This window comes from Lipotes vexillifer, unplaced genomic scaffold, assembly GCF_000442215.2.
Source record: "Lipotes vexillifer unplaced genomic scaffold, Lipotes_vexillifer_v1.1 scaffold91, whole genome shotgun sequence".
In the NCBI taxonomy this organism is placed as follows: Eukaryota; Metazoa; Chordata; class Mammalia; order Artiodactyla; family Lipotidae; genus Lipotes; species Lipotes vexillifer.
This window is the reverse complement of record NW_006777583.1, coordinates 1,863,542-1,875,407: the sequence shown is the minus strand read 5'-3', so window position 1 is coordinate 1,875,407 and position 11,866 is coordinate 1,863,542. Positions and strand designations below refer to the sequence as shown.

At 48.0% G+C, this 11,866-nt stretch overlaps 1 protein-coding gene across 2 annotated transcripts in view; it reads right to left on the bottom strand.

Annotated features, from left to right (window-relative positions):
• Positions 1-475: 475 nt before the first annotated feature.
• MCC (MCC regulator of Wnt signaling pathway) overlaps positions 476-11,866 on the bottom strand; it is a 447,124-nt gene continuing 435,733 nt past the window's right edge. Inside the window, exons 16-17 of one of the 2 annotated variants that reach the window (XM_007451193.1) lie at positions 2,827-2,949; positions 476-1,350 (exon numbers count right to left, since the gene is read on the bottom strand). In XM_007451193.1, coding sequence (XP_007451255.1) covers positions 1,170-1,350; positions 2,827-2,949 — 304 coding nt within the window. In that variant the 3' untranslated portion in view covers positions 476-1,169. The remainder of the gene's footprint in view (positions 1,351-2,826; positions 2,950-11,866) is intronic. The other variant, XM_007451192.1, reaches the window with a different exon arrangement.

The following is an 11,866-nucleotide window of genomic DNA, read 5'->3' as shown; positions in this document are numbered from 1 at the left end:
TTGTTCCTGCCCAGTCCCGTCAGCATTTTGCTTGAAATTTCCCCTGTTGAAACACCATATGCTACCCATCACCGTGTCTCTGGGGGATAAAAGGAGGCCTCAACAACCCTTCCATCACCCCCTTGTAAGAGGAGTGTAGCCTGCAAAACATTGTCTACTCAGCATCCTGCCTCTTGCCCTTAGAGAAATAGAGGCAGGTCCAGAGCTAACTACATGTTCATGTGGATGAGCTTTGATTCGTGTAGAACAGCAATTGTGTAGTGCCCTGGGGTGGTGGCAAGTACTAATGCGTCTCTGCTCCTGACAAAAGCTTAGTTCCCTTACGTGTATCAACGGGATTCTCTCAGCTTCAAGCCTTGGCTGTTAATAAGGCTCCACCAGGATGGGGAAACCTCTGTCTAAAGAGAGCTCCCTGCCCAGTCCTGCTTTCACAGTGAGAGGTGAAGGAAGTTCTCATTCTCCCACACAGAGTTGTTCAGACCCAACTGCTCTACCTGTAGCTTCAACACATCTGGGACTGCAAGGAACACCTGTGTGCCATCTGCCTGTGCTAGACATCCCAGAACACCTCTGAGTGACAGCCTATGTCTTAAATGTTGATACCTGGGACTTGAAAACCAAAGCCTGGTTGCAGTAAACAAAGCAGCAGTTCTTCTAGATGCTGAGCACTGTCTCCGCACCACCCCCCTGCCCCGCCCCAGCAGTTTTCCCCTGAAGGAGAAGGAAAGAGGAGAAATTAGGGATGTCAGAGATAAGGCTGCTATCTACCAAAAAGAGAAAAAAAGAATGGAAAATCTTGAACAGATGATGCCTGGATTATACCACCAATGCACAAGTTCCAGAACAGAAAGGTGGGAGAGTGAGAGAGCCAGCGCTGAAAGCAGAAGCAAGACCTGCGGAGCCAGCACACACACGGCAGGGGTTCCCACGCCGTCCACAGCCCAGGAGGGGAGGGGCAGGACCCTCTGGATACAGTCTACACCACGTCCCAGGGCCACTCGCCCCAGGGCTGAGTCCAGGGCACTCCATTGTCCAAGTGCTCACCTACCTGCCAGCCTTCCCTTTTCTCCTTCTCCCAACAGGTTACTCTGTCCTCTGGGGCCCCTCTCTCCTCAGTGACCTGCTAGACTTTAGCCTCCACGGACAGAACCGTGGAGCCTGAGTGCCGATTAAAGTGACGTTTCATTGGTGTGAGGCCTTGAGTTCTCCTCTTCCAGCAGAGCTATTCTTTGCTTTAGCATCCTCACTTGGGTCTCATGTCTCTCCACCATGGCCATCATCTGAGACTCCAGCTTCTTCAGTTTGTTTTGATGCTTCTTCTTTGCTTTCTCATAGGCAGCCACCAGGTTGCTATGTGGGAACAGAAGGAAATGAGAATGAAGATTTATCCTAAGTAGCACTGAGATGCACACTGTCCTGTCCACTGGGTAACCTGGTCCAGTAAGTACCACTCCAAACAGAGGACACACAGCCTCTTCAGTAAGAATTTGACATCAAGTGGTTAGTATTTCAATACTCACGGCCACTCGTGTATTGACTTAACCACGATTCATTCAGCCTGACTGCTAGAGGCTTGTCACTAACGTATCGGGAGGGATGTAAACCAACAATCCAAACTGGCCACATCCAAAACAGATAAGCAGAAAAGGTAGCTGACTTCCAGAAATCTGTCATGGAAATACAAATAGTGAATCTACTTGCTGTTCCATGGCTGCTTGCAGCATGGTCAAGTGGCAGTTGCAGGAGAGTTCCTCACACACTGCAGTCTAAGTCACCTCACCTAGGATGAGGACAGAGAGGCACCAACCATTTCCCTTTATGCTTTGGGCTGACGGGATTCAGAGCACACAGGCCATAAGCTACTGATGCTGCCAGCCAAACACAGGACACAGGCCTCTGGGGGAAGAGGGCAGGGCCTGAGCTAAGTCCCCATACTCTCTCTGGTCCAAAACAGCACCCCAGATCCCTTCCATATACTGTTAGGTTCTCAAAGTGTAGTCTGAGAACCGACCCTCAGTATTCCCAAAGCCCTCTCAAGGGAAATCTGTGAGGTCCTTTATTTTCTAACTACAGATGTACACGAAGCTGGGTTTCCTCAGTATGTTTCAAAACCACATATTGCCTGGAGAAGCGGATGTGGGAATCTAGCTGTCCTAAATTAAACCAAACGTTAAAGATATTTGTAAAATTGTAGAAACAGTGCCACTCTTTTAATTATTTTTTGGAAAATAGTAATTTTTAAAATAAATGCCATTTGTATTATATGTAGTGAGTTGTGGGGTTTTTTGGTAAATGAATAAAAACTTAAAATTTGTTTTAGTTTCTCAAATGCAATTTATCAAGACAGATAATTTTTAAGAACAAAACTCTTTGAGGTCATTACTTTTTTACAGGGGTCACGAGCCCAAAAAGTTTGCGGCTGCCGTCTTAGAGCAATGCTCCCTAAAGTGTTCCACCCGATTTTTGAATGCTGCTCAAAAAAAAAGTTGTGTAGCCAGTTTTGCTTGGAAAACATTGGCTTAAACATAGGCTGATTTTTTTTTTTTTTAACTGCATGACTTCTCAGAACCTTTCCTATATGAAGTGTTAGGAAGGGACCACAGTCTGCTGCATCTCCCAGACACATCTGACCCAAGGACTTGTCCTTACGGAGCATTTCTTAGGTTTCTGTGGAACACTGGGAAGTCATACCCTAGGGAAGGTCAGGCTCTAAGGGAGACAGTTGAGGATTCACTGTTCTCTACAGCTGATTTCCGGCAATTATGGAAACGTTCTCCCTGGTGTATGAGTCCAAGTACTACTGTGGATTACAAACGGAGAATTTACCTGTTGGCTCGCTTTAGGTCATTAACGAACTCCGCTGATTGCTGGTGTCGGACTTCACTGCTCTTGGTGAGTCTTTCCAAGGCACTCACCAGTTCCTGAACTCTGGCCTTTAACTTCTTTTCTCTGTATCAAGGAGAGATGCAGCATGTTGTGAGTAACGTGAGAATGGAGATGGCTGCTGCCCTGGCAGAGAGGAGGAAGGCTTAGCCTGCCAAGTCCAAAGGCAGGAGTACAGACCAAAGGGGAGACACCAGAGAGCACAAAGAGTGCCCCTCTGCAGAGCCCGAACACGAACACCTCACCACCGCAGTCTCGAAGGCCCGTTGGAGTCTGCTTTTAATGATAAGGGCCCTTTAGAGATCTAAGTGCGTGTTGCAGAGGAACAGGACAGGAAGTTGTTTCTCGTCTTCCAGACGGAGAAGTTCCTTCCTGCTGTGGGCAGACCAGATACTCAGCAAGCAGAGTGCAGTCTGACCACAAACCCCTGTCCTGGTCTCCGTGCTCTTTTCCAAGTGTGCTAAGCATCTCCTGAACCATGCGGGGATTCAAGAGTATAAACCTGGTCTGGGTGCGTACCTGGGATGAGTCCCTTCTCAATGAAATCAACACAATCCTACCAGGCAAAATAAAAAAAGGTGTGGTCGTGGTAGAGGGAGAATCGGCATTCTCATTTTGAAGGTCCGTGATCACATTTCAAGTACGGAAGTTATATTCGGGCTCATTCGACACCCCCAGTCCCTGGCTTCAAGTTCCATTAGGTCTTTACTACTGCAGGGACCCAAGACAAGTGACTTAGGAGGTTTTTGGTGTCCAGTCAGCTTACTGCCTTCCTCTAATTCCCATGAGAGCACAGACCTGGGCAGGGAGGCGTTACCAACCGCGCTCCTCCCTCCTGAGGTCCCCATCACAAGCACGGTGCCACTCTGTGTTCTGTCGCACGTGGCACGCTCGGCACAGTCAGTCGTAATCTGCTCAGCAGACTCCCCCACCGGCATGCAGGCTCTAGGGCGGCAAGGACCTTATTTGGTTTCTTCCCCGATGTATCCCCAGTGCCGAGCGCCATGTTAGGGGATAGTTTCACGGTGACAACAGTTGTTAAAACAGGTCACTGAAGGTATGGGATACCTTGGAGCATACCGAGTAACCAGGATTTATGGAAGAAATTCCTCTAAAAACAACTCATGAGTGTATGAGGAATGTAAATTAGCATGATGGTTCTGGAAGGCATTTGCCAGCATCTAGCAAAATAAAAAATGAACCCATCCCTTGACTAAGAAACTTTATAGGAATTTTTCTTACAGAAACAGTATGAGTGTAGGTTCCTATACATGAGATGACAGTTGGATTCACTTCACCTCTGGTTATAAGCTTAAGAATGGGAAACAACCAGGGGGCTGGTTAAGTCACTCAGGGTCTCCTAGTGGTTCTCCTGAAATGCTCTACCCTGTTAATAAAGCATGCAGACTGACGTGCACTGGCACGGAAGAGAAGCTGATACATTGTCAAGCGAAAAGGGTGAGTTCTACTGGATGTCATGTTTGCAAAAACAACCAAAAATGTGTGAATAGCTGATACACTGTAGTGACTGACTAGAAGGCTAAACACAACAGTGCTGAACTCCCGGGAGGGGGATGACGGGACGCTTTCACTTTCTACCTGACTCATTTCGAGTTGCTTGAAGTGTTTATAATTTTGCATGCTTTTGTGCTTCCTGTAGGATGGGCCTGGGGGGTGACCTTGAAGGGGAGGGCTCTCAGGTGCTCAGTGGTTCAGCCCTGGTTCTCTCTCCCCTCCTGGCTTTTCAAGTAGCTAATCTTTAACATTTCTGCCTCCAGCTACTGTAAGTGCAGTTCCAGCTTTCCAAACTCATTAATGAAGAAAGGAATTGCAACACAAAACTCCAGGCCTGCTTCTGTGAGTGAGGATAAGTGTGCGTAGCCCCAGTGACTTCCTCCCACCAGCCCTAAGGGAGCTGGAGCCCCCACGCAGAGCCTTCCAGCTAGTGCCTCCTGGTTGCTGAGGTTTCTGCTGGGCCCTGGCGGCCACCAGGAAATCTCAGATCTGGCTGCATTTCCCACTGGAATCCCAGAGTGGCACCATTTCCCACCAGAAGTGAGAATGGCGTCTCGGGAGGGCGGCTTCTCCCTCCTTCCCCAGCCCATCTCCTCAGCCTTGTAGGCAGCCCTCCGTCAGCTGAGGGAAAGTTAGAAGAGCATGAAAGATTTCTCCCCTCTTCCCTCTGGCTACAAAGAATAGGGAAGGGTTATTTGTTTTACGTTTTGTTACTGTTTCAAATTCTTTTATCTTTATTCTGAAGTCGATTAATAGTGCAAAAGGAAAGAAGAAAATTACGAAGAGAATTTAAAATCTAACCATGAATTCAAATTCACAACGTAAAACTGCCTGGAGCAATACTGCTTCTTCCCCACCCCCTAATTACATCCGCATCCCTGCCCCAACCCCAAAGGGTGAGTGTGGAAATCCCAGCTCCCGGAAAACGAAGGGCCCAGGCCCCTGGGGACTGGAGGGAACCTTCCGGAACTGGCAGGCTCCAATGGAGGATGGAACCCAGGAAGGCAAGAGAGGCCCTCAGAGACCCTGCCCAACCCTGGCTGGGGGTGAAGGGAGATGGGGACAGGGCTGGGAGTGGGGAGCCATCTCTGGGAGCTGAGAACTGTCCCCAGAACCCCTCAGGCCTCCGGAAGGGAGGGAGATGAGAGTGAACTGCTGTCCAAACACCAGGGTAGAAAACCATGGTGCTGATTTATTTAAAGCTATAAAGACAGGCTAAACCTCAAACTTAAACCTAAAATGTGAGTTACTTTATACCTGTTTTTGTTTGAGCGAGGCAGACGCCTGCAGTAAGAGCCACGCCTCTGGTATCGCTTGTCTGGACAAACGCTAAACCCCTGTGCGGTAGCAACTCTAGGGCTGCTTCCCACACGCAGCCTAGAGGCGTGAGGAGGCCATCTGGGCACTTGAAACTCGGCCAGTCTGATCTGAGATGTGCTGTAAGTGTACAATACACACTGGAATTTGAAGACTTAATATGAAAAAAAAGAAGGTAAAATAACTGAAAAAACATTGATTATATGTTGAAATGATAATATTTTAGATACACTGGGCTAAATATGTTAATTTCCCTGTTTGTTGACGTAGTTTTTAACGTAGCTACTAGAAATGTAGTTATGTAGTTACACACATCATGGCTTGCCTTTGTGGCTCATGTGATGTTACTCGCAGACAGTGCTGCTCTAGAGCATGTGTTTATAGCTACAGTACCAGGGGTATCCCTGGATTCTGATTCAGTAGGTTTGGGTTGAGACCCAGGAAGTGTAGTTTCAAGAAGTGCTCCAGGGCTTCCCTGGTGGCGCAGTGGTTAAGAATCTGCCTGCCAATTCAGGGGACACGGGTTCGAGCCCTGGTCCGGGAAGATCCCACATGCCGCAGAGCAACTAAGCCCGTGAGCCACAACTACTGAGCCCGTGTGCTGCAACTACTGAAGCCCACGCGCCTAGAGCCCGTGCTCTGCAACAAGAGAAGCCACCGCAATGAGAAGCCCGCACACCGCAACGAAGACCCAAACAGCATTGTATTGGCATAAAAAGAGACACATGATCAATACAACAGAATAGAGAGCCCAATTAATTGATGATAAAGGAGCCAAGAGTGTGTGTGTGTGTGTGTGTGTGTGTGTGTGTGTGTGTGTGTGTACGATGGGGAAAGGACAGTCTCTTCAATATATGGTCTTGGGAGAACTGGACAGCTACATGCAAGGGAATGAAACTAGATCACTGTCTTACACCATACACAAAAATTAACTCAAAATAGATGAAAGACCTGGTAAGGCCTGAAGCCATCAAACTCCTTCCTAGAGAAAACACAGGCAGTAAGCTCCTTGACATCAATCTTGGTGATGATTTTTTTTGCATCTGACACCAAAAGCAAAGGCAACAAAAGCAAAAATAAGTAAATGGGACTACATCGAACTAAAATTCTGCACATCAAAGGGAACCACAAAATGGAAGGGCAACCTACTGAATGGGAGAAAATGTTTACAAATCATGTATCTAATAAAGAATCCACACAACCCAATAGGAAAAAAACAACCTGATTAAAAAATGAGCAGAAGCCAGGGTTTGAATGAAACAGAAAATTAAAAAAAGAAAAATGAGCAGAGGAGAGAAGATCTAAATAGACATTTTTCCAAAGAAGACAAACAGATGGCTAACAGGCATATGAAAAGATGCTCGACATCACTAATCATCAGGGGAATGCAAATCAAAACAATGAGATATTCCCTCATACCTGTCAGAATGGTTATTATAAAAAAGACAAGAAATAACAAATGTTGGTGAGGATGCAGAGAAAAGGGAACCCTGTGTACTGCTGGTGGGAGTGTAAACTGGTGTAGCCACTATGCAAAACAGAATGGAAGTTCCTCAAAAAATTAAAAATAAAACTAACATATGATCCAGCAATTCCACTTCTGGGTATTTATCCAAAGGAAATGAAATCCCCACCCTAAAAAGATATCTGCACCCCCATGTTCACTGCAGCACTATTTACAATAGCCAAGATACGAAAACAACCTAAGTGCCTGTCAGTGGATAAATGGATAAAGATGTGGGATACATATGCAATGGAATATTATTCGGCCATAAAAAAGAGTGAAATTTTGCCATTTGCAACAACATGGATGGACCTTGAGGGCATTATGCTAAGTGAAATAAGACAAAGACAAATACTGTATGATCTCACTTGTATGTGGAATCTAAAAAAACAAAAAACAAGCTCATAGATACACAGAACAGACTGATGGCTGCCAGAGGTGGGGCTGGGGGCGGGCAAAATGGGTGAAGGGGGTTAAAAGGTACAACCTTCCAGTTATAACATAAATAAGTCCCGAGGATGTAATGTACAGCATGGTGACTATACTTAATGTTACTGGACTGTGTATTGGAAAGGTGCTAAGAGAGGAGATCTTAAAAGTTATTACAAGTAAATTTTTTTGGTAACTATGGTGACAAATGTTAACTAGACTTATTATGGTGATCATTTTGCAATATATACAAATATTGAATCATCATGTTGTACACCAGAAACTAATATAATGTTATATGTCTATTATACCTCAGTAAGAAAGCATGCCTCAGGTGATATTATTGTGCAAATTTGGGAAACTCTGGTAAGGCAGCAGTGCTAGTTACCTGGGTCTACAAGTGAGCTTCATGTGGTCTTGGACTCTCTGAATTTTTATGCAAAATTACACACACGGTTCTACTTTTCTGAAGACCACAGCTTTCCTCTGATTCTCAAAGGATGACCTGAAAAACACTAAGAGCCATAAACCTGCTCATCCAAGTCACTTTGGAACCTCAACCATTCATTTCCTGTTCCTTCTAGTTTCTGATTCAAATTTGCTTGGCTTCCAGTTCAGAAAGAGTTTCTATGGTTTGTCTAGGTAATAAGGCTAAAAGGAACACTTTCATAGGCTCCGCGCAGATGAGAAAGTACAAATTAAACACTACGTGTTCCACTTGCCCCTCCATGGCAGTGTGTTCACACAGTGTTTTCCGGAACAACCAGAACTGTGTAATCCCTTCCTTGTGTCTTCACACTCAGTAATACAGACCCTCAGGAATATGCACCTACAGCAGCAAGAAGACAATCCTGGCTCCTACTCTCACCACGAAGACCCACAGCCCCCAGCACACACGTGGGTTTCACTTACAGGTTCCGCCCCATCCCCAGGTTCATCTTTGGTCACAAAAGGTCCTCCGAATCTTACTTTAGCCACGCAGCCGGAAGTGCTTTTTATTTTTAACTGAAGCGTAATTGTCAGCAGTGGCATACACACAGGGGAAGTGAGAGGCAGACTCACAGTGGGAGTTTGCTGGTGACGAGAGAATCCAGGCGGGCAGCCTGGGCAGGGGAGGGCCTCGCAGGCCTCTGCAGTGAGGCTGTCAGTGTGCCCGGGGGTCTGGAAGCAGGGTTCTCGGGACCATCAGGGAGGGGGCTGCATTCTCCCGCAAAGAAAAAGGCCAGCCGCAGTGCTTTAATCACTAAGTCCAAATGAGGAGGTCGGGCAGGCAGGGCAAGAGCCCGGGCCTGATGAGGTGGGCAGTGGCTGCGCCAGCCAGGAAACCTTCCAGAGGAGCTGTAATCACACCAAAAGGCCCCAGGACTTACTCCTCAAGGATCCCTGCCCCTAGCAGAGGCCTTGAGTAAGGACCCACCTCCACCCTCTCCCAGAAAAACAGAGGCCAAATCAATGCAGTATCAGGTGTTTTTGTTTGTTTTTGTTTTTTTGCGGTACGTGGGCCTCTGACTGCTGTGGCCTCTCCCGTTGCGGAGCACAGGCTCCGGACGCGCAGGCTCAGCGGCCATGGCTCACGGGCCCAGCCGCTCCGCGGCATGTGGGATCTTCCCGGACCGGGGCTCGAACCCGTGTTCCCTGCATCGGCAGGCGGACTCTCAACCACTGCGCCACCAGGGAAGACTTGAATTTCTTTGTAACTGCTCATTATGTGGAATTAGACAACGAGAGAATGGTCCGCCTATGTGGTTCCTCTTCCTCACCTTCCATTACCAGGCTTCTGTCTCCACTGAAACTGCTCACGAGGCCACCGATGATCTGGGCATTGACACATCCAAGGGTCCCTCTCTGGCCTGATCTCACCTGTCGGCACCTTCTCCTCTTCCCCAGGCGCCTGGATTTCGTCCCACTTCCCCCGCCGTCCGTGCGGCCTTCTGCCCTGGTTCCTCACCCTCTACGTGTTGGGAGTATTTAGGACTTGGGCCTGGACCCTATTTTGTACCCCACCCTTTCTTGACTTGATTCTCTCCATTCGCATTTTCCTAGAAACTACCTACATGCTAAAAACTTCTAAATCTTCAGGCCTTTCTGCGGAGCTCTGGACTTGTCCTTGTGACATCTCTACCTAACAGGCATCTTCAGTTCAGCGTGTCCAAAGCAGACCTTCTGAGACGGCCTCCCCGACACACGCTTCCTCGCTTGTCAGAGGCCGACAAGGCCATTCGCCCAGTTGCCGACACCCGTCTTCAGTCAGCCTTGACCCTCCCTTTTCCTCGTCCTCCACGTTCGCTCAGCAGCAAACCCCACCTACCAAATGGGTGCCATTCCTGCCACCCCCCAGGCCCAAGCTGCCATCATTCCTCTCCTGGACAACCACAGGAGCCTCCTAATTGGTGTTTCTGCTTCACCTTTGTACCCCGGGGTCTAGCTTTCACAGAGCGGCCAGAGGAAGTTTTTAATATGACCACTCAGATCGTGTTATTGCCCTGCACTTGGAATAAAGCCCGTGGTTTTACTCTGACTAAAGGCCCTGCCCGACCCAGTCTTTGGTATCGCCCTCCCCCTCGCGTCCTGGAATCCTATCCATTCTTAGCACACACCAAGCTTTTTCCCAGGACAGAACCCCGTGCAGTCAGTCCCCTCTGCTTGGGATGAATTTCCTCCCCACGGCTACTTTTCCTCCTCCTCATCTCAGCTTAAATATCACCTCCTCAGAACAGCCTACCCTGACCACCCATCTAAACAAATGTCCCAGGGTAATGACATCCCAGCACCTTGTCACTTCTCCATTATTCATTGCAACCTATATTTACTTCTTTTGGGAAAAAAAAAAAAAATCTCCGCAGACACTATGACTCTATTTCTTTCCTTCATGGTAGCCATTACAGTCTATAACTATTTCTCTTTTAGAAAATCCAGCCAGCAGTAACAGCTCTAAGTCCTTTACAGGGATGAAGTTATTTCTCACCACAAGCCTTGGAGGTCAGTACTATTATTCTAGTCTTCTAGATGAGGCACTTGAGGCACAGCGAAGAGACTCGCCAGGTTCGCCTGCGGAGCTGGGATGCACCCAGGGGTCTGTCTGCGAGCCTGCTCTTCAGCATCTTGCTGAAGCATGCTGCTTCATAACGAGCAGACAGTGGGGCAGAAGACAGAGCAGACAGCTCTCTGGTGAAGAGCCCAGGCCTGTGGAACTAAGGAGGGGGTGTCCCAGTTAATGATGTTCCGCAGGTGTTGTGTTGGGGCGAGTTTGCCAGGAGTAGCCACAAGATGACGGCCCAGACCTCCCTACGACCATGTTTCTTGCACATCTGCACGCTGCTGCCTTGCCCATGCTACAGGGTGCTTGGATGTTCTCCATCACTCTGCCTTTATGCGATCCAGGGCAAGGCCTTTTCTCTGAGCTTTTGGAACGTGGGGGGAATGACAGGAATACAAAGAAATCTCAGTTATCCAAGCAACGCCTACCTCAACCCCCAGGACGAGCACTGGTCTTTCCCTGTGCCCTCTGAGGCCGGCTCTGGAGCTCAGACATTTGTTGACATGATAATGCACTCACAGGTGCACTTTGTATTCCATTAACGTCCTGCAGACCCCTGTGCATTTATGGAATTCTGAGCACAACTTCCACTGCCTGACTGCTCTTATAAATCAGCCACATAGGAAGAATCAGCAAGTGCAAGTTTAATAAAACAGCACCTTTAAAAATAATGGTCCTACTAATAAAATGGTGAAGATTCTGCTGCTTGTTTGCTCAGTGGGGTCTCCCTCTTTAAAGGACTCCAACCAGTTCCTTCTTCATTTCAATCCACTATGTGTACAGCTCAAAAACAGTATTAACCCATAGCTGCTGAAACGGGTCAGTCAGTGCCATCTTCCTTCCTTTCATGGCCAGTTGTTCTTTCCTACAAATCCGGAAGATTTCTAGAGCTGGGCAGACATTTTTGGAACTCGGACATGGATCTGAACTCAAGGAGGCTTGCCGTGGTTTGTTCTAAGGCCCTCTGACAACCACGTGCTCTGCGGGCACCGATGGACGATGAGTGTTCTGTACCATCAGGGGCGCAGAGAAGAGGTGACACAGGAAGCTTCTGGAAGATGAGTGTCCTACGGGAGGGGATGAAGAGGAGGGGTGCCCAGGTTGAGAGAGATGGGGCAGGGTGGGGGGATAAAGCAAAGGGCATGCTCTCGGAAAGATGAACTGCCCAGATGAATCTGGAC